This window comes from Monodelphis domestica, chromosome 2, assembly GCF_027887165.1.
Source record: "Monodelphis domestica isolate mMonDom1 chromosome 2, mMonDom1.pri, whole genome shotgun sequence".
Taxonomy (NCBI): domain Eukaryota; kingdom Metazoa; phylum Chordata; class Mammalia; order Didelphimorphia; family Didelphidae; genus Monodelphis; species Monodelphis domestica.
Window position 1 is genome coordinate 204,157,500 of NC_077228.1, and position 26,243 is coordinate 204,183,742.

The 26,243-nt window shown below is 53.5% G+C and overlaps 1 protein-coding gene across 11 annotated transcripts in view; it reads left to right on the plus strand.

Annotated features, from left to right (window-relative positions):
* The window catches only part of ADAM11 (ADAM metallopeptidase domain 11), a 37,163-nt gene extending 11,160 nt beyond the window's left edge, over positions 1–26,003 (plus strand). The window contains exons 1-26 of one of the 11 annotated variants that reach the window (XM_056816967.1): positions 4,870–6,519; positions 8,013–8,089; positions 8,237–8,303; positions 10,974–11,068; positions 11,222–11,307; positions 11,441–11,501; positions 11,983–12,046; positions 12,145–12,208; positions 14,299–14,373; positions 14,535–14,606; positions 15,670–15,836; positions 16,843–16,927; positions 17,098–17,188; positions 17,567–17,618; positions 18,048–18,147; positions 18,546–18,617; positions 18,738–18,830; positions 19,415–19,495; positions 19,693–19,743; positions 19,926–19,989; positions 20,608–20,707; positions 21,059–21,178; positions 21,362–21,530; positions 21,677–21,791; positions 22,953–23,043; positions 23,248–26,003. In XM_056816967.1, coding sequence (XP_056672945.1) covers positions 12,033–12,046; positions 12,145–12,208; positions 14,299–14,373; positions 14,535–14,606; positions 15,670–15,836; positions 16,843–16,927; positions 17,098–17,188; positions 17,567–17,618; positions 18,048–18,147; positions 18,546–18,617; positions 18,738–18,830; positions 19,415–19,495; positions 19,693–19,743; positions 19,926–19,989; positions 20,608–20,707; positions 21,059–21,178; positions 21,362–21,530; positions 21,677–21,791; positions 22,953–23,043; positions 23,248–23,296 — 1,725 coding nt within the window. In that variant the 5' untranslated portion in view covers positions 4,870–6,519; positions 8,013–8,089; positions 8,237–8,303; ... (2 more) ...; positions 11,441–11,501; positions 11,983–12,032 and the 3' untranslated portion in view covers positions 23,297–26,003. Of the gene's footprint in view, positions 1–4,858; positions 6,520–7,936; positions 8,090–8,236; positions 8,304–10,973; positions 11,069–11,221; positions 11,308–11,440; positions 11,502–11,982; positions 12,047–12,144; positions 12,213–14,298; positions 14,374–14,534; positions 14,607–15,669; positions 15,837–16,842; positions 16,928–17,097; positions 17,189–17,566; positions 17,619–18,047; positions 18,148–18,545; positions 18,831–19,414; positions 19,496–19,692; positions 19,744–19,925; positions 19,990–20,607; positions 20,837–21,058; positions 21,180–21,361; positions 21,531–21,676; positions 21,792–22,952; positions 23,044–23,247 lie in introns of those variants that run through there. The other 10 variants (XM_056816963.1, XM_056816964.1, XM_056816961.1 and 7 more) reach the window with 10 other exon arrangements.
* The last annotated feature ends 240 nt before the right edge of the window (positions 26,004–26,243 follow it).

Below are 26,243 nucleotides of genomic sequence, written 5' to 3' on the forward strand. Positions count from 1 at the left end.
AGGAAGGAAGAAGGGAAAGGAGAAAAAAGAAAGGAAGGAAGAAGGAAGGAAGGAAGGAAGGAAGGAAGGAAGGAAGGAAGGAAAGAAGAAGAGAGAAAGAAAGGAGGAAGGGAGGGAGGGAGGAAGGAAGGAAAGAGAGAAAGGAAGGAAGAAAGAAGGAAAGAAAGGAAAGAAAAATAGAAAGAAAGGAAGGCAGGGAGAGGGAGAAAGGAAGGAAGGAAGGAAGGAAGGAAAGAAGAAGAGAGAAAGAAAGGAGGAAGGGAGGGAGGGAGGAAGGAAGGAAAAGAGAGAAAGGAAGGAAGAAAGAAGGAAAGAAAGGAAAGAAAAATAGAAAGAAAGGAAGGCAGGGAGAGGGAGAAAGGAAGGAAGGAAAAGAAAGAGGGAAGGAGGGAAGAAAGAGAGGAAGGAAGGAAAAGAAAGAGGGAAGAAAGAGAGGAAGGAATGAAGGGAAAAAGAAAAAATGAAAGAAGAAAGGCAGAAAAAAAGAAAAATAAAAAAGGAAGGCAGGAGAAATGGAAGGTCAGATGGAGATATAGAGCTGGAGCCCAGTAAAAAAACTGGGGCTGGAAATAAATATTTGTAAGTGATAACTGAAGCCATGAAACTATACCAGAAGAGAAATCAGAAAGAGAAGAGCAGGAAGCTAGAAACTAAGTCTTGGGGTAGAAAGGAAGAGGGGGAAGAAGAAACCTCAAAGGAAATCAATAAGCAGAAGTCAGAGGGGTAAGAAGAGATCTAGGATACTACCAGGACATAGAGGTCAGGGAGGAGCAGGTCAAAGGAATGGGCCATGGTATCAAATGCAGCTGGAAGATCATGGGGATGAGGGCAGATAAAAAGATACTGGATTGGGTAATTAGGAGGTCGCTGGTAATTTTCCAGAGAGCAGTTTTTGTAGATCGGTGGGGCCAAAAGCCAGATTTCGAGGATCAGGGACATAATGGATTGTTGGGAAATGGAGGCAGCAAGTGTAGACCACACCTCTGAGAATTTGGCAGTGAATGGAAGGAGAGAAACAAGATGAGAGCATTTAGATAAAGGAGAGTTTCATCAGGGCAAGGAGAAGTGTTTTGGCTTGAAGGTTCAGGGGAAGAGGCAAAGAAGACAATAAGTAGAAGAAAGAGGATCTCTGAAGAAGCAAGGTCCTGGAGAGGGTGCAAGGGGATAGGATAAAATGCATGGATTGGTGGGAGAGGGGTGCTGTGTGGTCTAATGGAAAGAATGATGGATTTAGAATTGGAGAACTTGAGTTTGAAGCCTGCCTCAAATATTTTCTAGCTATGTAGCCCTAGGAAAATCACTAAATCTGATCTTCAGAGCATCCATCTCCCACTATTGTTGTAAGGATAAAATTGGGCAATAGTAACGTATTCTCTAAGGTCTCTTCTAGCTCTAAATCCATGATTCTCTGGATTTGTTCAGTTATTTTCAGGCATGTCTGACTCTTGTGACCCTGTGTGAGTTTACTTAGCAAAGATACTGCAGTGGTTTGCCATTTTCTTCTCCAACTCATTTGACAGATGAGGAAACTGAGGCAAACAGGGTTAAGTGACTTGTCCAGGATCACAACTAGTGTGAGTATCTGAGGCCAGATTTGAACTCATGAGATGAGTCTTCCTGACTGCAAGACCAGGACTCTACCCACTATGACACCTCACTGCACCTCTATCCCTCATAAAACCATTGCATTTTTCCCCTTCTCCTTTATCATGCCAAATAAAAAAGCAAGCAGTTCAGCAGAACTAACCAACACAGCAGCTAAGCCTGATGGTAGAGTGAGTATTCCATAGCCATAGGCCCCCATTTCTGCATCTTTTCATCTCCCCTGGCCACACTTGGTCATTATGATGATATAATCTTTTTTTAATGAAAAAAAAATTTTTTTAACTCCCATCTTCCGTCTTAGAATCAATACTGTGTATTGGTTCCAAGTCAGAAGAAAGGTAAGGGCTGGGTAATGGGGGTTAAGTGACTTGCCCAGGGTCACCCAGTTGGGAAATATCTGAGGCCAAATTTGAACCCAGGACCTACCATTTCTGGGCCTGACTCTCCATCCTCTGAGCCACCCAGCTGCCCCATAATGACATCATCATCTGTTTTATTTAAAATAGTTGATTTAAAAAAATTTAAAGGGGGCAGCTGCGTAACTCAGTGGATGGAGAGCCAGCCCTAGAGATGGGAGGTCCTAGGTTCAAATCTGGCCTCAGTCACTTCCCAGCTGTGTGACCCTGGGCAAGTCACTTGACCCCCATTGCCTAGCCCTGACCACTCTTCTGCCTTGGAGCCAATACTCAGTATTGATTCCAAGATGGAAGGTAAGGGTTTAAAAAAAATTAAAGATGAGCTGTTGGGGGGTGGGGGTGGGGGAGAACATGCTAAACAGTCCCCCAAGTCCCAGTTGAAATTAGACGGCAAGAATTTCTAGCGGGCCGGGTCTGCACTAAGCTGTGACCTTGCTTAGGCAATGCTCCATGACCTGGGAGTAGGACTGGAGGCAGCAGATGGTGAGGATGACTCAGGCCCGGGCAAAGAACGGTTCAGTGGGAGGGAGAGAGCGGAGGGAGCAGAGAGGGTGACCCCGCGTCTGCGGTCTTAGAGGGGCCGTAGGGAGGGAGTGGCTGGTGGTAGAACCGGGACGCACGTCAGGAAGGCATCCTGGAGGTCGGGGTGTCCAGCGGCTCGTCACCCCGGATGATGAAGTTGTTGAAAACGATGGCGGGGGGCCAGCTGGAGAATAAGCCTGAACCCGGGTTCCGGGGGTCCCGTGGGTCCTGAAATTCAGCAGGCGGCCGTGGTGAATGTGGAAATATTGATGGAGTCTGATAGCAGGGACTTCAAATGATGAATGAGCCTGCCGGAATAATGGCCTGGGACCAAGGGTCGGACGGAGCTTTCCCCTTTTCTCCCACTGAGGAAGCCTTATTAGGTTGTCCTGGAAGAGGGAGATGGAATTTGAGGTATCCTCGGGGAGAAGGCTGGGGCTCTTGACATTGATTCCACAGACCTCTTGGATCTGTTTCCAAGGGAGTCCGTGAATTTGGATGGGAAAAAAACCATTTCTTTCAGGAAAACGGTTTTCCTTTGTAGTCCGACGTATTTTATTTTATGCATTTGAAAACATTATTCTGAGAAAGGATCTGTAGGCTTCACCAGACTGCCAAGAGGGGTGTTTGGTATTAAAAAAAAAAGGTTAAGGATGGGAAGGGAAAGGAAAAGTTGGGGGAGATCCCCCCTCCCTGAGCTCAGGGGGAGGGATCGGTGGGAAGAATGACTGGGAGAGAGTTGAGGTTGAGCTGGATTAGATTATTTTGGGGGAGCTGATGGTGGGGCCAAGTTTCTTTCAGGGCGCAAGGAGGGAGAGATGGGGATGGCCGTAGATTGGATGCTTAAACTGGTGGGACCGGAGGGACTCGGTCAGAGAGCTCTGGTGCTCTGAAGACGTAGGGAAGGGGGAGAAGGAGAGTTGGGTGCACCCCGGTGGAGAAGCCCAACCTCTGGGGCCCAATGGAGTGGCAGCAGTGCGGAGAGGCTGTTACAGCCGGAGGAGGGATGCCCAGAGGGAGTCCCTCGTGCCCTCTTCTAAGGAGCCACGTCTTCCCTGCTCAGCCAGGGCCTGGGACCTCGTAGATAGAGCTAGGTGGATGCGAGGACAGTTTGATTTCCCTCTCCTGCTTCCCGAGACCATCTGCCCTATTTTCTTCTGAATTGGTCCTCCCTGTGGGTAGGGACCGAGGGTCTTCCATCGGGCTGGGAGCCCCTGAGGAGAGGATGCGGGTCTCCTCCTCTCTCTGACAATCCATCCCAGACCCTCTCTACAGAGAGATGTTCCAAACAGAACGGGGACAGATGGACTCACTGAGTCCCCTGAGAGTGTGGGAGGTTCCGTCAGAACTTTTCCAGAATCCACCACCCATCTCCCCAGCTCTCCTTTCGCATTTCCCTCCCCCAGCACACTGGCGCAACAGCTCAGTAAAGTAACTGGGCAAAGGCCATCCGGCCGTGGCATGTCAGCGCTGGAAAGGACGCTAGAGATATTCTAGTCCAAACATCTCGTTTTACAGGAGGAGGAAACCGGAGCCCAGAGAACAAGGTTACATTGCCAGCAAGGGCCAGAACTGGGACTTGAACTCAGGACCTTGGATTCCCCGTCCTGTCTTAATCATTTTGATCACATCTCTGGAAGTGATTAGGAGAAAGAGGGGGGAAACAGAACTTTCTCCTTTGAGGACGTTGAGCCTTTGAGAGATAGAAAGACTAGCATCCGGGATTATTCTGGGCCTTAGGAGAGAAAGGGAAGGACTGGGGGAGAGGAGAGAGTTCGAGTCATTCCAGTAAGGTGGGATTGTAAGAGACAGCAAGGCAGAGGAGGGTGGAAGTGACTTCTTGTCCTTGGTTTGATGTCCCCGAGGGAGGCTCTGGGGACCAGGAAATGGAACCTGCATCCTTAGCTAGCTCACGTATGGAGGGCAATGGGGGATGGAGGAGAAGGCTTTGCCTCTTGGGGATCAAAGAACAGCTCCTCAAGGACCCTGAGTTTCTGACACCCCGCCTTCTCACCACGTTCTGCCCTCTACCACCCCCTCCTCTGCCCCATTATTGCTGAGAGTTCTCCGTGTCTCTGCGCCTCCAGACCCACCCAGTGGATGGCTCCACTGGGGCCATCTTTGTGCCACGCCGCTCATCCCCACTCTTCCCTGATTTCTCCTTCTTGCTCTGGAAACAGTCATCAAACCAATCATGCCTTTCAGTCACTTGCCCAGGGTCTCCACTCACCGTCACGGTCATTTACCGGAGTGCCTGGGACTAAGAGCTTCATAAATGAGTTTTCATTCATTCATTCATTCATTCATTCATTCATTCATTCATTCATCCATCCCTTGTCCTCAGCAGCCTAATTGGGACCGTGCAGAGTGCCTTCCCCTCATTCTGTGTCCCCCTCTAACACATTCACAGAGGCCAGGGGGACGACAGCTCCCGACTGATGGGGAGAGGAGCTGGGAAGCAGGACTCTTGGGTCCGGGGCAGCCTTGCTTCATGCTCAGGATGGACAAACCTAGCATCGTGAGGTCTAAGAAGGGCCTTCAATGAGGGCCTCAGGGGATGTGTATCATAATTGATCTTCAGAGTATTTGGAGAAGGTATGGGGGAAATGCAAGAAAAGGGAGGTTGAGGTTTTTTATTTATTTATTTTTAACCTTTACCTTCCATCTTGGAATCAATACAGAAGAGTGGTAAGGGCTAGGCAATGGGGGTCAAGTGACTTGCCCAGGGTCACACAGCTGGGAAGTGTCTAAGGCCAAATTTGAACCCAGGACCTCCCATCTCTAGACCTGGCTCTCCATCCACTGAGCCACCCAGCTGCCTCCAAGCTTGAGGTTTTTTGACAAGACTTGGGGGCTGTTCCACTTTCCAGGTACGGATGCACCTTTTTGTCTCCTGTTTTCTCTCTGGACCTCAGTTTCCTCATCTGTAAAATGAGAGAACAAGATAAGGTTCCTCTAATGCTCCTTCCTTTCCTTTAAATCTATGATCCTGTGATCTTCTTCCCCTCCTTCTACCTGAACCCCGAGTGGGTGTCCCGGGCTGAGCCCCCCAGCAGGGCTGGGCCGTGCCGGGAGTCTGTCCCACTTTGAGCCCAGCCGGATTTGTTAAAGTGGGTCTGTGGGGACTGTGGGCGGGCTCAGCGTTCCTGAGGCCCCTTCCGCCTGGAAGTGGGCCCTCTGCACTGTCTGGGATCTTGGCTTGCATCTTCCCCTGCTCCTATTGGCGCTGGGATCTGAGGCTCCAGAGACAGAACGTGCCTCCCGGTGGGGGAAGAAACTAGACTCCGGTCCAAAAGACAATGGATGGAGGAAGAAGCTGGAACCTCAGCATTTGGGCTCCCAGGCTCGAGGTTTTATCTCACCACCATTTTGTTAAGTGTTTAGATAAACATGGAGATGTTCCGACCTCCTGGCCCGAGCCTCCTCCTCCTCCTCCTCCTTTCTGGTCTCGCCCTGCCCCTTCTCGGCCTCTCCTGGGGAAATAACCCGCAGGGTCAGCAGTCTCTGAGCGCAGGGTCACCACCTTGCCAATCCCGGCCTGGGAGGGTGGCCATCCTGCAGAGGCCCGGTGGGTTGCCATGGCAACCCAGAGTCTCCCGGCCCCACCGCGATGGCCCCTCTGAAAAATTTATCAGGAAAACTTCCCTCTTTAAAAATTAACATCAGAATTGAAATATTTAAGACCAGCTTCTTGAGGCGGGAGTGGGGAGAGGGGGACGGAAAGCTAAATTTGGGTGTGGAGGGGGCGCTGTATCTTTAGCAAGATAACACCTTCTCCCCTCTTGTCTCCCCAGCATCTCATCTCCTCCCGCCCCGTTTCCTAGGGACACTACCGTCCCTTCCCCCAGACTTTCCATCCTGAGAGTCTAGCCCCCAATTCCTTCAGAGGACCTCAAAGCACTCTGTGTGGGAGACAGAGGTGGGGATGGAAGGCTGGCCTCCTCACTAGAAACTGAGGCCCAAGTTGGGGGTGGAGGTAAGGTTCGAGGGGGCCTGTGGTGGTGAAAAGAAGGAAACCCCAGGTTTCTGGTTCCCAGTCCAAGGGAATTTCCAGTGACAAATCCCCCCTCGCCCCGTGCGGGCCTCTTTCCCACTCCCACCACCACCGTTTCAAGAACTCTGGGCCACCTTCTCCCACCGCCCGTAACTCAGGTCCTGAGAGTGGGGAGACCAGATTCCTACGTCCCCGTCTCGCTTTGGGCCAGCCTTGGTGGAATCCCTATGGGCTGTTCGTGCTACTTTGCTCCAGTGAGGCCACAGTCACACACTTTTCTAGGTGCTTTGAGATCTTCCTTGGAGCTCTTCAGCAGGAGTTGGGCTTGGAGGACCAGCCCCGACTTTGCTTCTGGGTCCTGACCTCGTTCTATTTCCTCATCCTTTCTTAGTGGTTTTCTTTCCCCTCTCGCCCCCTGGTAATTCCCTTGGGTTACTGACTCTCCAGTGGTGCTCGTTGTACCTGGAACCTGAGTCCTGACTGAGATTGCTGACCCCAAAGTGGACCTCTTCAAATCCACTCTTTGGGTGGCTTGGCTTGGTGGATGGAGAGCCAGGCCTAGAGATGGGAGGTCCTAGGTTCAAATCTGGCCTCAGATGCTTCCCAGCTGGGTGACCCTGGGCAAGTCACTTGACCCCCATTGCCTAGCCCTTACCTCTCTTCTGCCTTGGAGCCAATACACAGTATTGATTCTAAGACCGAAGGGAAAGGTTTAAAAAGAAAACAAAGCCATTCTTTCGCCCTCCCTATTGGCCCAGACTGTGGGAACTTTGGGGGACCAGCCTGAGCTCTGGGGAGAGGAGGAGAGATGGTGCCCACAGACGTTACTTCAAAGAGAGCTTATGTCAGGGTATCTCTGGTGCCCGGGCCTTAGGGGAGGGTGGTGCCAACCACTCAAACTGGCAGGAGACTGCCAGCAGATTGCAGCCGCCTCTCCCCCTGCCCCTGGAGGCGTCAGTGGCTTGAGGCCCAGGCTGCTGAGGGGGTTGGCTCTTCCGCTCTCCCCCCTCCTCCCCGCCTCTCTATTCTACTCCCCCACCCAAAAGGAGGCCTTAAGCAGGAAGGGAGGAGAGGGGGCTCCCCGCACCTCCCTGGTCGCCCCCCTGCACAGTGCCCAGTCCTTGGGCCCCTTCTCCCGTCTCTCAGTGACGCCACTCTCATCAGATCTGGTGGGGGGCCCTCTTTTCCCCCTGGGCCTCTGCCCGGAGGCTCGGGCCTTCAGTCCCTCTTCCGGGGGCTCTGCTCCATTTCTGTTCCCCCAATCCTGGCTTTTCCGTCGTTGTCCCTCAGATTTCACCATCCCCCAGCGTAGGCTTAGCTCCCCTTCCCCGGGGACCCAGAGGGGAGATCCTCTCCCCAGCTTTCTCCTATATCCAGCTTCTCCCTCCCTCCCTCTCAGGTGGTCCCATCCCCAGGTCTCCCCCAGCTTTCCCCTGGCCCGGGCTGGGGCTAACTCCTGAACTCTGCCTTCTCAGCCTGTCCACCTGGCCCAGGTGAGCTTCCTCGTCCCTGCCTTTGGCTGGAACTTCACTTTGGACCTGGAGCTGAACCAGTGAGTGTGGGGGAGCCGGGGGGAATTCCGGGCCAGGGATGGGGGCTGGGGACTTGGGGAGGGGGTCTTGCCCCGTTGGGACCAAAGGAGGAAGAAAAGATTAAATGAACCCATCCCTCCCCTCCTCTGTCCTGCCTCCGCCTCCAGTCACCTTCTGGCTTCACACTATGTTGAACGGCACTTCAGCAGTGATGGGACCACCCAGCACAGCACAGTGAGTGGCACCGAGGGGGGAGGTGTGTGTGTATGTGTGTGAGGGAGTAGAAGTCCCTACGAGTATAGAGAGTGGGTTGGGGAAGGGGAGGAAGGTCCGGAGGAGGGGACACGGAGGTAAATGGAGTCAGTGAGATAGTGGGATTTTTGTGAGTTCTCCCCCATCCTTATCTGCCCTTCCTCCCCTGATACTTCAAAGGCTCCTAGTAAATGTTGGGTCTGGAGCTAAGAGATCTGGCTTTGAATCCCAGGTCTGATCCCTATGGGCTGTATGACCTTGGGCAAGTCACTGCAAGGCTCATTTGTAAAACGAGAGGCTTGGACTAGACAACCTTTGAGGTCCCTTCCAGCTTTAAATCTGGAACCCAGTGGCCTCTCTGATTCTTCATTTCCTTCTCTGTAAAATGGCACACACCGTCACAAGAGACTATGGTTAGAGATGGCTTTCGCAAGCCTTTGTGTGCTTTAGAAATATGCATTATAAAAAATAAAATTTAATAACATTTTAAAAAAAAAACGTGAGTTATGCGGACTGTGCTGACAGGGGACAGGGGAAGAAAGGGGCCAGAGACCCTCTAGGTACGAGCTTTGAACCCTGGATTTCTGATTCCTCACTCTTTGTTTTTTGGTTTTTTTTTCCCCTAAACCCCCACCTTCCGTCTTAGAATCAATATTGTGTAATGACTCCAAGGCAGAAGAAGCTAGGCAATGGGGGTTAAATGACTTGCCCAAGGTCACCCAGTTGAGAAGTGTCTAAGGCCAGATTTGAATTCAGGCCCTCCCATCTCTGGGCCTGACTCTCCATCCACTGAGCGACCCGGCTGCCCCCATGATTTTTCACTGTTTGAATCACAGGGCTATTAAAATCTGAGGCAAAATAGGGGAGAAAGAGGCAACCTTGTGCTGGTGTGATGCTGGACAAGTCCCTTCTCACCGCTCCAGCCTCAGTTTCCCCACGTGTAAACAGATGATCTGTCAGGTTCCTCCAGATCCCAGGATCCAGTGAGGAGAATAAGCCCTCAGGGAGGCCACGGTCCCAGGGCCCACGGGCTTTCTGGACTCCGTGGCTGTGTCTTCACATCCTGAGGGCTCTTGTGACTCTGATGAGGGCGGAAGCCTGGGGTGGTCATTGAAGAAATAGCCTCCGCTCACTTCCTGTCCTCTATCATCATTCATCTTTGGCCAAGCACCGCTGGGGACTTTCCGGCTGTCCTCAGGAACACCTGGGCCCCCTCCTCCTTCCCCGCTTGCTCCAGGGGCCTGGGCAGAGATGAATGAGTTTCTATAAATAGCCCCCTCCTCTCCTCTCCTTAGGCAGTTTCAATAACTGGGGCAGAAGTAATTTCCCAGGAAGTGAAGGGAATGGGGGGAAGGGGAAAGCCGGAGGCGGGAGGAGCTGGGGATGGGGGGTTCAGCCCCTGCCGGAGAGCCAGGAATGGGGGAGAGCCTGGAAAAGCCCCTGTGGTGCTAGGCTGTCCCACTCAAACTCAGTGGGCATCCCACTGACTTAGAAAACCACAGATGAACATTATCAATATTATGTTGTATTTTTGTTTAGTTTCTTAAACAGGTCTCCAGTGTGAAAGGCTCCAGGGGCTCTCAAGGGTATAAATCTGGTCTAGGCTAATGCCTGCACGAGGGGAATCCCCCCATTGCAGGCCCCACCCGTGGCCATCCCTGATGCCACCCTGAGGATGCGACCCTTTATGGACCCTCAGCTGGACACAAGTCCTGGCTTTGCTCCTTTTGCTCGGCTGTCCCTCTAGTTTAGGCTCTTAATGATGTGCTCGTCTTCCCTGCTGCAGCCAGGCATTGCTTTCTTCTGCTCAGAAATCTGCACCGGCTCCGGGATAAATTATAAATGTGAACTCCTTAGCTTGCAACTTAAGATCTTTCAAAGTCTGACTCCAGGCCACTTTTTGGTCCTCCTCCCTGGCAGACCGTGCGTGTGCTCTATCTCTTCCTAGATTTAAACATTTTAAACTTATTTCTTATATTTTAAACTCCCCAAGGACAGGGCCGGTCATTTTTCATCTTCCTATTCCTAGTGCTGGCATTATACCTTGCACAGGCTGTTGTTTAGTTATTCTGCCATGTCCAGCTCTTCATGGCCACATGGACCACAGCTGCTTTCTTGGCAGGGATCATGGAAGAGTTTGCCATGCTTTTGTTGAGCAGTCAGAAGTTAAGTGACTTACCTAAGGTCACACAGCAAGGCAGTTATCTGAGGCCAGATTTGAACTCCCCTCTTCCAGGACTCCAGACCCAGCACTCTATCCACGGAGCCATCTAGCTAGCTGCCTCCTTCACATACAGCAATTAAGTGACTTACCCAGGGCCACACAGCTAGGAAGTGTGTGAGGCTGGATTTGATGTGGGTCTTCTTGACTCCAGGCCCAGCGCCACAGCTGCCCTCCTTGCCCACTTAACGAAAGGCTCTCAGGGATCATCCAGTCTGGGATTTCTCAACCTTTTTTGTGCAGGGACCCCTTTGAAGCAATCTGATGAAGCCGAGGGACCCCTTCCCAAAATAGTCTTTCTCAATGCATAAAGTAAAATATTTGGGAGTGTAAAAGGAAAACAATTCAACTGAAAAGTAATTGCCAAAATGGGAATTTTAAAAATTAAAAGAAGTTCACTGGTGCTGTAGTCCGACCGTCCCATTTTACAGGAAAGCGGGGGCCAGAGGTGACCGATAACTTGGCGAGGACACGGTCAGGGAGCAGAACAGAGACCTAAGCGAGGCTAGGGCTTTGAGCCACCTAAGTAAGTGCCTGAACAGAGGCTGAGGGAAGGCGGTGGCTAGACAACGTCCGGATCCTGCCAGCGCCGCCCCACGAGATGATGCCAGGAGGGCAGCCCACAGGAGCACGGAGGGCAAGGACGTCGCTAACCTCCTTTGCTCTGTGGCTCTTTCAGGGGGCCGGGGACCATTGCTATTACCAGGGAAAGCTTCGGGATAACCCCGGCTCCTTTGCTGCCATTTCTACCTGCCAGGGACTACAGTGAGTATTGGGGCCCCTGGAGGAACCCCTCCAATTCCCTCTGGCTTTTGCTCCTCTCCGGCCACTTCCCCATTCCCTGGAACTAGAGACGAGGCAGGGAGATGGGGAGAACTCATCCTTTCTCCTCTTACAGTGGCGTCTTCTCTGATGGAAATTTCACTTATACCTTGGAGCCTCAGGGAGAAGCGTCCAAGGTAAGGCAAGGACACCCCCTAATCTCCTCCTCACCCCCAAGGACGGCCTCTCGGGGTCTCCACAGGACTCAGTTCCCCCAGAAATGCTGGGAATTGCCATCCCCTCCCACACGGCCCCTTGCCATCCTCCCATCCTTCAGCTCTCATGTTCTCCTTCTTCATTCTTCTGGTACCCCAGGCACAGTCAGGTAGCCCCAGCTGCAGTATCCCCGCCTGTCCCCCCAGGAACCTCAGGACTGACTCCAGGGTCTGCCTCTCTCCCTCCTGCCTCCCCCTCCTGGTCCCGGCCTCCCAAGGGCCTGACCTCAGAATCCGAGGAGCTGGGAGCTGGGATCTGCCACAGGGGCCTTGGCTCTTCACTTCTGGGTGGGGTTCAGGACAAGGGAGGAGGGAAACCCTAGGAGCTCCCTCCGCTAGTGGGCCTCTGGTCCCCCCGAGGAAGAGGGTCCCGAGTGGGCTGACTCCTTCCTCTTCCCTGTAGGGGCCTCTCCCCCACCTCATTCATCGGACCTCTCTTCTCCCAGTCCCTGGATGCAGGGAACCAGGTGAGGCAGAGGGAGCCAGGGGAAAGGGATGACAGACGGGGTGCCGGGGGAGAAGGCTCCCGGCGGCCCCCTCACCTGCCCTCCCTGCCTCCCACCAGGTTGTTTGTTTGCGGCCCCCTCCCTTCCTGTTCCACCGGCCCTGCCCAGGCTGAGAAGGAAAAGGCAGGTATGGGGCCCATGGAAACCTCGGGCTGCAGAATCCTCAGGTTTCAGACCCGGGCAGGAGGAGCCTGCAGCCTTGGGGACCCCGACGAAGCATGGCCTGGGACTGCTGACTTGCTGTGGGGAAAGAGAGCCCGTCCCCCTGCATGGCAGCCACGGCCTGCCCATTCCTGGGCTGGAGCCTCCTCAGCTTCCCTGCCCACCGTGTGCATGTGTTTGCATCTGCCCACAGGCTTACTCCCACCTCCGATGAGATCATGGGAGGAAGCGCTTTGCAGACCTTAAAGGCTTAGCCATGGTTGCATCAAGCATGCAGAGCTCAGGCATCAAGGAAGATGCACGAATGGGCATCTACTACCCCAGAGTACGCCAGGCCAGTAGGAAGGGGTGGGGAGGAGCAGGACATCCTGGTATATTTTTGTCTCAAACTCGAAATGAACCCCTCGGATGCTGTGTGCAACCCAGGAAAGTCAGATCCCCAGGCTGAGCAAGTGAACTTGTCTGAGTCTAGAACAGGGGTTCTTGACCCTTGGGCATGAAGGGCCCCCCCCGGCAGTCTGGGCAAGTGAATGCAGAACTTGTCTGAGTCTAGAACAGGGGTTCTTGACCCTTGGGCATGAAGGGCCCCTCTGGCAGTCTGGGCAAGTGAATGCAGAACTTGTCTGAGTCTAGAACAGGAGTTCTTGACCTTTGGGCATGAAGGGCTCCTCTGGCAGTCTGGGCAAGTGAATGCAGAACTTGTCTGAGTCTAGAACAGGGGTTCTTGATCCTTGGGCATGAAGGCCCCCCCCTCTGGCAGTCTGGGCAAGTGAATGCAGAACTTGTCTGAGTCTAGAACAGGGGTTCTTGACCCTTGGGCATGAAGGGCCCCTCTGGCAGTCTGGACAAGTGAATGCAGAACTTGTCTGAGTCTAGAACAGGAGTTCTTGACCCTTGGGCATGAAGGGCCCCCCTCTGGCAGTCTGGGCAAGTGAATGCAGAACTTGTCTGAGTCTAGAACAGGGGTTCTTGACCCTTGGGCATGAAGGGCCCCCCTCTGGCAGTCTGGGCAAGTGAATGCAGAACTTGTCTGAGTCTAGAACAGGGGTTCTTGACCCTTGGGCATGAAGGGCCCCCCCTCTGGCAGTCTGGGCAAGTGAATGCAGAACTTGTCTGAGTCTAGAACAGGGGTTCTTGACCCTTGGGCATGAAGGGCCCCCCTCTGGCAGTCTGGGCAAGTGAATGCAGAACTTGTCTGAGTCTAGAACAGGGGTTCTTGACCCTTGGGCATGAAGGGCCCCCCCTCTGGCAGTCTGGGCAAGTGAATGCGGAACTTGTCTGAGTCTAGAACAGGGGTTCTTGACCCTTGGGCATGAAGGGCCCCTCTGGCAGTCTGGGCAAGTGAATGCAGAACTTGTCTGACTCTAGAACAGGGGTTCTTGACCTTTGGGCATGAAGGGCCCCTCTGGCAGTCTGGGCAAGTGAATGCAGAACTTGTCTGAGTCTAGAACAGGGGTTCTTGACCCTTGGGCATGAAGGGCCCCTCTGGCAGTCTGGGCAAGTGAATGCGGAACTTGTCTGAGTCTAGAACAGGGGTTCTTGACCTTTGGGCATGAAGGGCCCCTCTGGCAGTCTGGGCAAGTGAATGCAGAACTTGTCTGACTCTAGAACAGGGGTTCTTGACCCTTGGGCATGAAGGGCCCCTCTGGCAGTCTGGGCAAGTGAATGCAGAACTTGTCTGAGTCTAGAACAGGGGTTCTTGATCCTTGGGCATGAAGGGCCCCCCCCTCTGGCAGTCTGGGCAAGTTTATGAATGCCTTCTCAGAATAATGTTTTAAATGCATAAAATCAAATATATAGAATTACAAAGGAAGCCAAAGATGAGTGAAAATAGTTAGAATTGTTTTCCCATCTAAGTTCATGGGCTTCTTAAGGCTCCGTGGACCCCAGGTTAAGAACCCCTGTTCTAGAAGCTGGAGTCCCCAGGACATAAGCTTCCCAGCTGGCTGGAGACCCAAGTCTTTGGGACTTAGAGGGACTTGGGTGGTTGGGGGCTCAGCTCTCTGGGAGGGAGGAGGACTGGTTCCTTCTCACCTGTCCCTCACCCCCAGGTCCGGAGAGGCCACTCCACTGTCCACAGTGAGACCAAGTACGTGGAACTCATAGTCATCAATGACCACCAGCTGGTGAGTGCTGGGGTTGGAGGCAGGGATTGGATGGGCTGCAGGTACTGGAGGAAAGGTGAGGGCTGAGGAGGCGTCTGCCATGATGCTGCCCTCTTCAGGACCTTCTCCCTCTCTCCATCCCTCCTCTATGTCTTCCTGTCTCCCTTGGTTCTCCCTGGCAGTTTGAGCAGCTGCGACAATCTGTGGTCCTTACCAGCAACTTTGCCAAGTCCGTGGTGAACCTCGCTGATGTGGTAAGCGGTGCCCATGTCCACCCTCGATGAGACCCCCCCAAGCCACCCTGCAGCTTCTCACCTTTCACTCCAGGCAGAGCTCTATTCCTGCAGCCTGATGTCAGGGGGCCAAACTCAAATAGAGCAGGGGCCCCTAATCTACACGTAGGGATCCCCGAGAGTTGCCCGTCACCTTAGAAAACCATCTATTAATATCACTGTTGTTCAGTGTATCTGCCCCCAGGGGCCACAGCTGTCCATGGGGCTTTCTTGGCAAAGATACTGGGGAGAGGTTTGCTGTTTCCTCCAGTGGATTCTTTGGTCAGGCAATCAGAGATTCAGTGCCTTGCTTAGGGTATTGCAGCTAGGAAGTATCTAAGGCTAGATTTGAACTAGAGGTCTTCCTGACCCCAGGCCCAGCAGTTTATCTTCCAAATGTTATTTGTTATGTTAAAGAATTGCTTTTATTTACCCCATTTTACAGAGGAGGAAACTGAGGCTGGAGAGGTTAAATGACTTGCCTGGGGTCACATAGCCAAGAAGTACCTGAGGCAGGATTTTCCTGACACCAAGGCTAGTGTTCCATCCATTACATCACCTCTGAGCCATGCCTTAGAGGGAGCAAGGACCAAGATTGAGTCTAGATTGATATAGCTTCAGTTTTTGCTCCAATTTCAGGCTCTCCCAGCTAGTCCCATCACTCTCTGTTCCAAATGGAGCAGAGGGGATGGACTTACTCCCCACCCCCTTCCCTTTTTATAGAGAAGAAAACTAAGGTCCAGCCCTACCCTCTTGGCCAGCTTCCTCCTTGTCTTGCCCCCAGATAATGATGACAACAACTAGTGGTTAAGCAAAGTTCTCTACAAAATTATCTCATTTTATCCTCATATCATTCTTGATATACAAGGGCTATTATTATCCCCATTTTACAGATGAAGAAAACCAAGGCAGAGAGAGTTGTGATTTACCCAGGGTCACACAGCTGGTGTATGGGACAAGATTAAAATGCTGGTCTTCCTGATGACAAATCCTGTATTCAATCCACTGTGCCACCTAAACTAAACCTTTCTCTTTTCTATCCCAGCTGTACAAAGATCAGTTGAACACTCGAATTGTGCTGGTTGCTATGGAAACATGGGCAGGTGGTGACAAGATCCAGGTACAAGATGACCCTCTGGAGACCTTGGCTCGTCTTATGGTCTACCGGCGGGAGGGACTACCTGAGCCCAGCGATGCCACCCACCTCTTCTCGTGAGAGTCCTTGCCCCACCCCATTGACTCTTTCTTCATCCACCTCCCTTTCCTGATGAGGATTCTTCCCCCCTCCAGACCCTAGAGGGGCAGAGACTCCCCTAACTGCCCCCCAGACACTCCTGAGAACGCTGAGAGAGGCCAGGCTCTGCCAGACTCAAATGGCACCCCATGCCACCTGCATTCCCTTCGATTACCCACCCCGGGCATTTGAACTCCTGGGTTCAGTAACTTCTGGAGAGAGCAATCTTCTGGTGGGAACTGCACGAATGGAGGTGATCTGGAGGAAGAACCAGGAACCAAGACTGGGACCCAGAAGTGGGAAGAATATGAGGGGAAAAGGGGTAGCTTCTCTCAGGCTAAACTCACTGATCCTATCCCCCATCATCTCTGTCCAGCATGGGGAATCTTTAGAGCCCCATCCTGTCCTCTGCCAGCATGACTCTCCCTCTCTTCCTATCTGCATTCTCTCTCCAACTCCAACTTCAAGCTAAATTCTTGTTCACCTTTCTGGGGGACACCTTGCTCCATCATCCTAATAGCCTCTGATGCTCCCCCATTTCTTCTTTCTTCTCCCTTTTTGGCCACCCCTTCCCCACCAGATGTCCAGTGTGCCCGTGTTCTGGCCCTTGGAGAGAAAAAAAAATGATACACACTCAGGTGTTAAGATCTAGAATCCTGGAATCTAGACATCTTTAGAGCTGGAAGGAATCTTAGAGATCAGCAAGTTCATTTTGTGGCTGTGGGAATTGAGCACCAGGGAAGGGAAGTAATTCCTGCAAGGCCATACAGTGTGTTAGTAGTGTGTTAACCGCTCCAAGGAATGTTTGCATTTAAAGTCATCCATTGAAACAGGCACAGCTCACTCCAGAAATGTCCCAGAAATGGTCAAATGACAGTCATTGGGGGGAAAAGATGTGTAGACAGAAGACCTTTCCAGCCTGTTCCATCATCCCATAGATGTTTACTTGGTAGACCTACCAGTCTCCCCCTATTTCTTCTCCAGGGGCAGAACCTTCCAGAATGCAAGAAGTGGCACAGCCTATGTTGGGGGTATCTGCTCCCAGTCTAGGGGAGGTGGTGTCAATGAGGTGAGAGGCTGTGGGACCGGGACCAGAGATTGGGAGAGGAAGAAAAAGCATGATTTGGCAGATTCTGGAGCCTTCGCAGAGTGGGCAGGGCTGGTGGAGATAAGACAAATAGGGAATCCTCTCCTTTTGGGGTTTGGGTTTGATCTCTGTCCTTCCATCACTCTTTCCAGTATGGCACTGTGGCATATGTGGCAGTGACATTGGCACAGACTCTGGGGCAGAATCTGGGCATGATGTGGAATAAACACCGAAGTTCAGCAGGTAAGCCTCGAAAGCTTTTTTTACCTTCAGATCCTCCCCCAAGACCCTGTCCCTAAGCTTCAAGCTTATGGGAATAAAGTGGGGGTACTTTCCATCACATACTTACATACCAGAGGTATTTGGAGCTGGAAGTGGCCTTCTTCTGTACCCCTCTTATATTACAAGATGAAAGGGGATCCAGAGAGGCCATGTTTTTTACCCAAGGAGCTTTTAAATGGCAGAATTAAAATCTAGGAACCCTCTACACCACACTACCTCTGGTCCCTTAGGTGGAGGAAGGAAGGCAGATTAGGTGATGGGATGGAGAGGTGTAGGAGAGTATCCTACCCTGCCAAGGGCAGAATTTTCTCTCTGAGTGTGCCTTGGATCTTCTTGCAGGTGAATGCAAATGTCCAGACACCTGGCAGGGCTGTATGATGGAAGACACAGGGTGAGCACTTTTTGGGGGGCCAGAGGTGGGAGCACTGAGATCCAAGTAGTGCCAGAAACAAAGATGGTCCGAAAAGACTTGCAGCTGGACTTGGGACCTTAGGGATGGGGTGGGTTGAGGGGAGCTCCCCTGGAGCTCTGTCCTAGCAGAGTCCTGGCTGACCGGCATGCAGTTCCCAGAGCTGACCACCAGATACTGCCCCAGGCCTGGTTTGGAGCATGCTTCCTTCCTTTTCTCTCTTCCCGGGGTGCCTCTCCCATGGTCAGGAGGCACTAGAAGAGGTCAGCACCAGCCACATCCCACTGGAGAAGACTAGGTGCCACTCTAGTGGTCCTTGGGGGAGGCAGCGGCTGGGGTGGGGATGGGGAACTGCTAGGGATATCCAGCTAGGGAGCTGGACTTGAGTGCTAGTCCTTCCTCTTCCCTCAGGCATTACTTGCCCCAAAAGTTCTCCCGCTGCAGCTTGGAGGAATACAGCCAGTTTCTGCAGGAGGGAGGCGGAAGCTGCCTTTTCAACAAGCCCCTCAAGGTAGCTAACCCGGGCCTCTCCCACCCCACCTGCCCGCCCCTAGAATGTAATGGCAACTCTAGGAGGGACCCTGGAGCTATGTGGTACCCTTCCCCCATCCCTCTGTCCTATCATAAAGGAGGTAACAGTTGGCCGGTGGAACCCTTGGCTCCGCGGTCCCATCCCTTCCCTAGCTGCTGCTTCAGGGGAGTTAGTTAGGTGATGGGGCTAAGGTGTGGACGGGTCTCGAATTTGTGGTCCCCGGACCCCCTCCCTCCCGCACCCTCTCAGTAGGAGCAATGGGTAGCCTGGGGAGCAGGGAGGCTACAACTGCCTCCCTTCCCACCCATCGAAGTGCTAGGGCGGAAAGGCAGGGGAGAGGGGTCCTCCCCGCCCTCCCGCAATCTCCCCCTCCGCAGCTGTTGGATCCCCCGGAGTGCGGGAACGGCTTCGTGGAGGCGGGGGAGGAGTGTGATTGCGGCTCAGTGCAGGTGAGTGTGGCCCGGGCGGCCAGAGAGGTGGGCCAAGGCCGGGGTCTGAGCCGGCTCTTGCTAGCCTCCTCTCCCGTCCCGTCCGGTCCCCTGCCCCTTCCCCTTCCCCTCTTCTCTCAGGAGTGCAACCGAGCGGGCGGGAACTGCTGCAAGAAATGCACTCTGACCCACGACGCCATGTGCAGCGACGGGCTATGTTGTAGGGGATGCAAGGTGAGGGGCTGCCAGCCAGGGCTGGGATGCTCAATGGAGGCAGGACTAGAGCGGGTCAGAGGCGGAGGTTGGAGGGGCGGGGAGCAATCAGAGAACTGAGTATGCGTGGGGCGGGCTGAAGGCGGAGCCTGGCCTGGGAGATGTGTAATTGAAAAGTACGAAGGGGAGTCTAGGGGCGGGGCTTTGAAGGGCGGGGGCTGGCCTGGGCGAGGTGTAATCGAAGAGCCGGGAGAACGAAGGGGGCGATCCTGGGGAGGAGCCTGGAGAGGCGGCCCTTGGCGCCGGCGAGGAGCAGCAATAGGAGAGCCTGGAGATGGAATAAGGGGCGGGCCTAGGGAAAAGAAGAAATTAGAATGGGGGCGGTCCTCCGGCCTGACGTGTGCAGTAAGGAGGGCCAGGAGAGTGAATGGGGCGGACCTCCAGATTAGGGTCGAGGCTGGGGCGGAGGAAGGAGCGATTGCTGCTTCTGAGAATGAATGGGCGCGGGGCTAAGCAGGGTGGGTTGTGGAACGGCTTAGAGCCGGAACTGCGCCAGTGGAAGGAGGCCTAGAAGAGTTCACTTAGTGTCTGATCACCCTGCCTAGTACGAGCCAAGGGGAGTGTCCTGCCGAGAGGCTGTCAATGAATGTGACATCGCAGAGACCTGTACTGGGGACTCCAGCCAGGTCAGTCTGATGCCCCTGCGGGACTGGGCCGTCCTCCCATGTAATCTCAGCATCCCTTTCGCACCCCCACACCCCACCCTACCCCAATGCTGAGATGGAGGAGGGAGTTCAGCTCGTCCTTGACCTCAGTTCTTTCCAGTCCCCTCTCACTGGAAGATGGGGGTCAGGCCCCTAAGCACTCCCCCTTGTTTCTGCAGTGTCCCCCCAACCTGCACAAGCTGGATGGCTACTACTGTGAGCAGGAACAGGTAATGAATGACAAGGGGAGATCTGGGGAGGGGGGCTTTTCATTATTCCCACCTTCCTCCCCAGGCCCATCCCTGGAAAAGTCTCAGGCTCAGTGCTGTCTCTGTCTTTCTGTCTCTGCCTGTCTATATCTCTGTGTCCCTATCTCTGGCCCTCTGTGTCTGTCTGTCTCTCTTTCTCTCAGGGTCGCTGCTATGGAGGACGATGTAAAACCAGGGACAAGCAGTGTCGGGCACTCTGGGGCCACAGTGAGTTCTGTACAAACTCATCCCCTGAACACAGCATGTGCCGTATTCTAGGAAAAGTCCTGATTGGAAGTCAAGAGAACTGGGTTCTACATTGTTGACAAATCTTGGGTCAACCACTGACCCTCCTCAGGCCTGCAAAATAGTGGTAGTGGCATCTAAAATTGTGCGTTGGGCCAAAAGACTGTTCTAATCCCAAGGGAAGATGGTCTCTAAGGTCTCAGGGCTCTCCTGCTGTTGGACTAAGAATTAAGATAAAGAAGTAGAATGTCTGCAGGAATGTCCCTCCCACCTGGAACCCTTCCTGAGGTCCTAGGAGCTCAGAGACCTAGCTAGATGTACAGAAATGGTCTAAAGCAGTTCTTAATCTAGGGTCCATGAACTTGAGATCAAGGTTTTTGTGTCTGTTTTTAACAACTTGGGAATTCTTTGTATTTTGCTCTTTATACATTTAAAGACATTCTTCTGAGAAGGGATCCACAGGCCTTACCCAGAGTGGCTGAGGGGCTTGCCAAAAGGAGTTAACAGCAGCAGGGTTGGATTGTAAGGTCTTTGAGGGAGGGCAGTTCAGGAAGCTCAGCGTGAAGCTGCAAGGTAAGCTTTGCCGTTTGTTTCCTACAGATGCTGCTGACCGCTACTGCTATGAGCGGCTGAATGTAGAGGGGACTGATCGAGGAAACTGTGGCAGAAAGGGCTCTGGCTGGGTCCAGTGCAGTAAGCAGTGAGTGGGAGCTAACCATAGCAAGAGACCAGTCCCACGAGGAAGCCCTGGCCCCAAGGTCCTTGGTGAGGGAGATGGGGGGCTTCTAAGCCTCTCCAAGAATTTTCTGTTTAGGAGGGAGACCCTGAGGTAAGAAGGAAGGAGAAACATGTTAAGAGAAGCTGGGCTGTGAGGAGATGTTAGGGCTACTCTCGCCCTCTACTTCCTGATTCCTCAATTTCTTCATCTGTTCAGAATTATAGTTAGGAGCAGGGGAAGGGTTTGGATTGGTGGGAAGCCAGGGTTAGAGCGGATCTAGGTCATTCCTAAGGGTTAGGGTTTACACATCTCTACCCTCTCTTCCCCCTTCAGGGACGTACTCTGTGGATTTCTTCTTTGCGTCAACATCTCTGGTGGGCCTCGGCTAGGGGACCTGGGTGGGGACATCAGCAGCATCACCTTCTATCACCAGGGCAGGGAGCTTGACTGCAGGTGCCTGGAGCCCTAGCTTGTTAGTCCAGCTGAGGGTAGAGGAGAGACCTGTCCCTGTGGGGATAGGATTAGAGGTGGGAGGAGGAAAGAACTAAATGGGGAAGGGGAGTCTGAGGGGACAAGGGAATGGGAACTGAATGGGGAATACCACTCCCCAGAGACTGAAGCTGCCCTTCCCTTTAGGGGGGGCCATGTGGAACTAGCGGATGGCTCAGACCTGAGCTATGTGGAGGACGGGACTCCCTGTGGCCCCAACATGCTCTGCTTGGATCATCATTGCCTCCCAGCTTCAGCCTTCAACTTCAGCAGCTGCCCTGGCAGTGCAGGCCGAAGGATCTGTTCTGATCATGGGGTGGGTACTGGTCTCTCCAAGCCCACTGATCCTTCCATGCAGTGGGTCAATGCCAGTCTGTCTAGGGGGGAAGGGAAGGGAGATGGGGACAGGAAGGGGAGATGGTGGCATCCCACTTCACATGGGGCCTTTCCTCTCCCTTCCAGGTTTGTAGCAATGAGGGGAAATGCATTTGTCAGCCAGACTGGACAGGCAAAGACTGCAGCGTCTACAACCCAATGCCCACATCTCCACCTACAGAGGAGACTGAGAGATACAAGGGTGAGCTTTGGGGATCTGGGGGTTGGAGTAAGAACTACATCTTTTTTAAAATATATTTTTTCAAATACATTTTCTCTGCTTTTTTTCCTGTCTTTCTTCCAATGAAAAACAAAATTTTCTTTAAGAAATATTCATAGTTAAGCAAAACAATGATCACATTGTCCACATCCAAAAAATGTCTTATTTTGCACTCTAAGTTTCTTAATTCTCGGTTGCGAGGTCGGTAACAAATTTCATCATGTGTCTTCTGGAATCATGGCTGTTCATCAAATTGATCAAAGTTCTTAAGTCTTTCAGAGTTCTTATCTTTACAAAGTTATTGTTGCACATATAGTTCTGGTTCTTTCTGAGGCAAATAGGGTTGACTGATTTGTCCAGGGTCATATAACTAGGAGAGTCTGAGACCAGATTTGAATTTAGGTCTTCTTAACTCCAGGCTTGGTGCTCTATCCATTGTGCCACTTAGTTACCTGAATTATGGTATATGAATGTAATGGAATATGCCATAAGAAATGATGATGGGGATGATTTCAGAGAATCCTTGGAAAACTTGTATGAACTAATGCATTAGTCAACTCTATTTGCCTCAGTTTCTTCATCTGTAAAATGAGTTGGAGAAGGAAATGGTAAAGCACTCTAGTATCTTTGCCCAGAAAATCCCAAAAAAGGGTCATGGTGGCATATATGACTGAAAATGGATAAACAACAAAACCATAATTTATTCAGCCATTCCTTAATTAATGCATTCCTTCCTAGTTTCTGGTTCTTTTGCCAGCACAAAAAGCACTGTTATAAATATTTTAGAACGTAAGGCTTTTTCCCTTTTCTTGCAATCTCTTTAGGAATTTAGGCTTCAACAGTCATCTTTCTGATCCCACCCTCATTCTCCACCTCTCTGTTGTTCTGATTCCCTTCCTTCCTTCCTTCTTCCATCCATTCTTTTTGTTTTGCTTTGTTTTAACCTATACCTTCTCTCTTAAGTAACAATTCTAAGACAGTAGGGCAAAGGCTAGGCAATGGGGGTTAAGTGACTTGCCCAGGGTCACACAGCTAGGAAGTATTTGAGGCCAAATTTGAACCCAGGTCCTCCTGACTCCAAGCCTGACTCTATCCACTGCGTTACCTCATTCATTCTTACAGCTGCACTCTCCCTTTCGCCAGGTCCCAGCGGCACCAATATCATTATCGGCTCTATCGCAGGAGCTGTGCTGGTTGCAGCTATCGTCCTGGGTGGCACCGGCTGGGGATTTAAGTAAGAGCTACCCTCCTTCTCCCAGCTGATTGTCCTGACCCCGGGGTGGGCTCTCCTGGTGCTTGGGTACCTGGGCCAGCCTCTAGGAGGAGGGGGAGGGAATCCTGGTCCTGAAGTGTGAATTGAAGACTGGCACCAAGAATTAAGTCTCTAAATGGACTCCATCTCTGTTCTCTCTTTCCCCTCCTTTCTTTGCTCCTGCAGAAACATCCGCCGAGGAAGGTATGACCCGACTCAGCAGGGGGCAGTGTGATGGCATCTCCACTCCCATCCCACCTGCATCATCCTCGCATCCGTCTCCATCTCCATCATGGCTCCCTTCCTGATTTCTCCACTGGGCACAGCCCCGAGCTCACTCCTCACCTCCACCCAGTAGCCTAGGCTGGAGAACGGCAGGCCCCGAGGCCCGCTGTCCTGCCAGCCCACCTGCCCTGGCTGTTGGCTTGGCCACCCGCTTACTCACTGAAAGGGTCATTCTCTTGGACCATCCGTTTCCAGCACCAGCTGCCTCCGAGGCCCCTAAAATATTCAGGGCCCCAGCCTGGCCTCCTCGCCCAGCCTCTGCCCTTCAGCAATAAGTGGCCTCGGCACCTGGGGATGGGGGAGCCTGGGTCCCACCACCCACCTGTCTCCTCATCCCATCCATGCGTGCCTGTCATATCATCGGATGTCTGACCTCCCCGCTACTCCCTGGAGCTTTCCCTCACGGGTCCCCCTCCGAGAGCGGGGAGCCTTTGCCCGAGGAAGGCCCTGCTTCTCTCTGGCTCCCTTCACCGCCGCGGGGGCCTGGGGGGAGCTTCCCCTCCTCCCTCACCCTCTGTGGTTCCTTGTTTCTCTTCCAGGTCGGGTGGGGCCTAGGCTCCTCTCCACCCCCTACCCGGCGCTCACAGTCACCACCTGGAAGGGGAAAGGACACGCGTGCCCTCGCCCCACCACACAGGAGCCATGCCATGCGGAAGTCTTCCTGGGCCCAGCGATCAGAGGGGCATCGGTGGGGTGGCCCCGGCCCCGCCCCCGGACTCCCAAGAGTGGGCGGGGCCGGAGCGGTCTCCCTGCCCCCTCCCCCTCCCGCCCAGCTTTGCCTTGTGTGCCCTCGCCCTCTTCCCATGTGAATGTAGCGTCCATCATCACTGACTGTGCCCAGGCTGGGACTCCAGGCCCGAGGGCATCAGTGAGGGAGGGGGACAGCCACCAGCTGACACTGCACTTTGGCCCGGGGGGTGGGGCTGGGGGACATCGGGCCTTGGGCTCTGGTTTCCTCACTCTCTCGGCCGGAGCTCGGGTGGCTCGCCATGTCTGCTTCTTTTTTTTAATTGAGACCTAAATGATGAATGTAACCACAAGGTTGGCAGGGACCAGGGTAGCTTTTAAGGGCATTCTGGTATTACGGGGGTGAAGGAAGAGGGGGCAAGCCACAGGGATTCCCCCTTCCCTTTGGTGGGGCCTTACCCCAGAACAGATTCTCCCCAAACCCGGGATGGAGTTTGGGGGGGCAGCCCTAACCTATATCCATCGCCAGTCCAACTTGGGGCTCCCCAGCCCTCCCGAATCACAGGACGGCCGGAGGGTTGAATCTAAACCAAAGCTGCCTGGTTCTGTAGCCATGACCCCAGAATGTCAGCAAGGGCCAGGGACTGGACTGGACACCCCAGGGAGGCAAATGCCATGAGCTATTCCCTCGTGGGCAGTTCTGGGACTAACTCAGGGTTCGAGTGCCCATTGGGGTGACCTCAGAGGCTGTCGGCTGTAGAACCTCTTCCCTTTGCGGTGGGGACCGGGTTCGAGGTATCCTGCGATTGGTGCTATGGCAGGTATCAGAATCACGGGGAGGGAAAGCCAGGTCCCCAGAGCAATCCTCCATCCCGACAGGGCTTCAAGACCACGTCTTCCCAGACACTCTAGTTCAACTCCACCTCCCCCTTCCGCCCCAACCCGACCTGCGCAGTGTTTACATGTGTTTTTGCTGCTGCCTCCCCCCCGAACCCCCAAAGGGAGGCATCTCTGGGGGGAGACCCCACCTGCGGCTCTCCCCCCACAATCCCCCAGCCTCCGAGTTTCCCTTATGAACTCTGACCCGGGGCTGACGAAAATAAGGGATGAGAGAACCTGCCCTGGTCTCTCTCCCTCCCGGGTCTCTTCCTAGTTTAAACCTGTTTAGCCTGGGCTGTGGGAGAAGGGAGACAAGAGGCAGGACTCCCTTCTCCAGCGCCGGTAACCGCTCCTTCCTGAGGAAAGCCGCAGGTTTCTGCCCCTTCCAAGTCTTCTATTAAGTGAAGTCCAGGCTCCTCCAACTGGGGCAACTCTGGGGAGGAATGGGGGGATGGGCCGCATCCCCCTCCCCTCCCCAAACCTCACCTCAGGTGCTAGCTGGGGGGGACCTGGGGCTGCCACCTTCTGATTCCTTCTAAGTAGCTGTGGGGAGCCCGGCGGCACCTGGCTGCGGTGACTCGGGAGGCGGGCTCCTGGATGCCTGGGTAGGAAGCCACCGACGAGCCCTGCCCCACGCACACCTGTCCTGCCGCCCGGAGAAGTCGAAGCAGGTCTAGCGATGCCTTACGGAGTTCCCCTGGTGGGAGCGTGTGCACGTCGTGTCCGCACGTGCCTGGGCGTGAGGGTCCGGCTTTGCGCCTGGGCACCGGCGCCCTGAGGGCGTGCCTGTGTGCGTCCGTCCGTCTGTGTGTCTGTCTGTCTGTGTGTGCACACGCGTGTGTATGGTGTATGTGTACGTGGGCCCACACTGGTTGGGGGAGAAGAGAGAGAATGTCTACCACCGTTGTGTGACCGGTAAGCCTGATGCTCTCAGCCATCGGCATCCTCTCCTCTCCTCGCCCGCCCCTGGAGGCTCCCTGAGAGCGATGCCGTCTCCATGCAGCATCCTGTAAATACACCATTATGGGGGGAAGGGGATGAGAGGGAATTAAAGATCACATCCTGGGGCTTCCATGGAGCTCACACTCACACTCTTGGTCTCTTTATTGACTTGACTTTTTCTTTTTGAAGCCTTCCATCTGGATTAATACTGTGTATTGGCTCCAAGACAAGAGTGGCCAGGGCTAGGCAAAGGGGGTCGAGTGACTTGCCCAGGGTCACACAGCTGGGAAGTGTCTGAGGCCACATTTGAACCTAGGACCTCCCGTCTCTAAGGCCCGGCTCTCCATCCACGGAGCCACCCAGCTACCCTCTTGACTTGATTTCTTTGC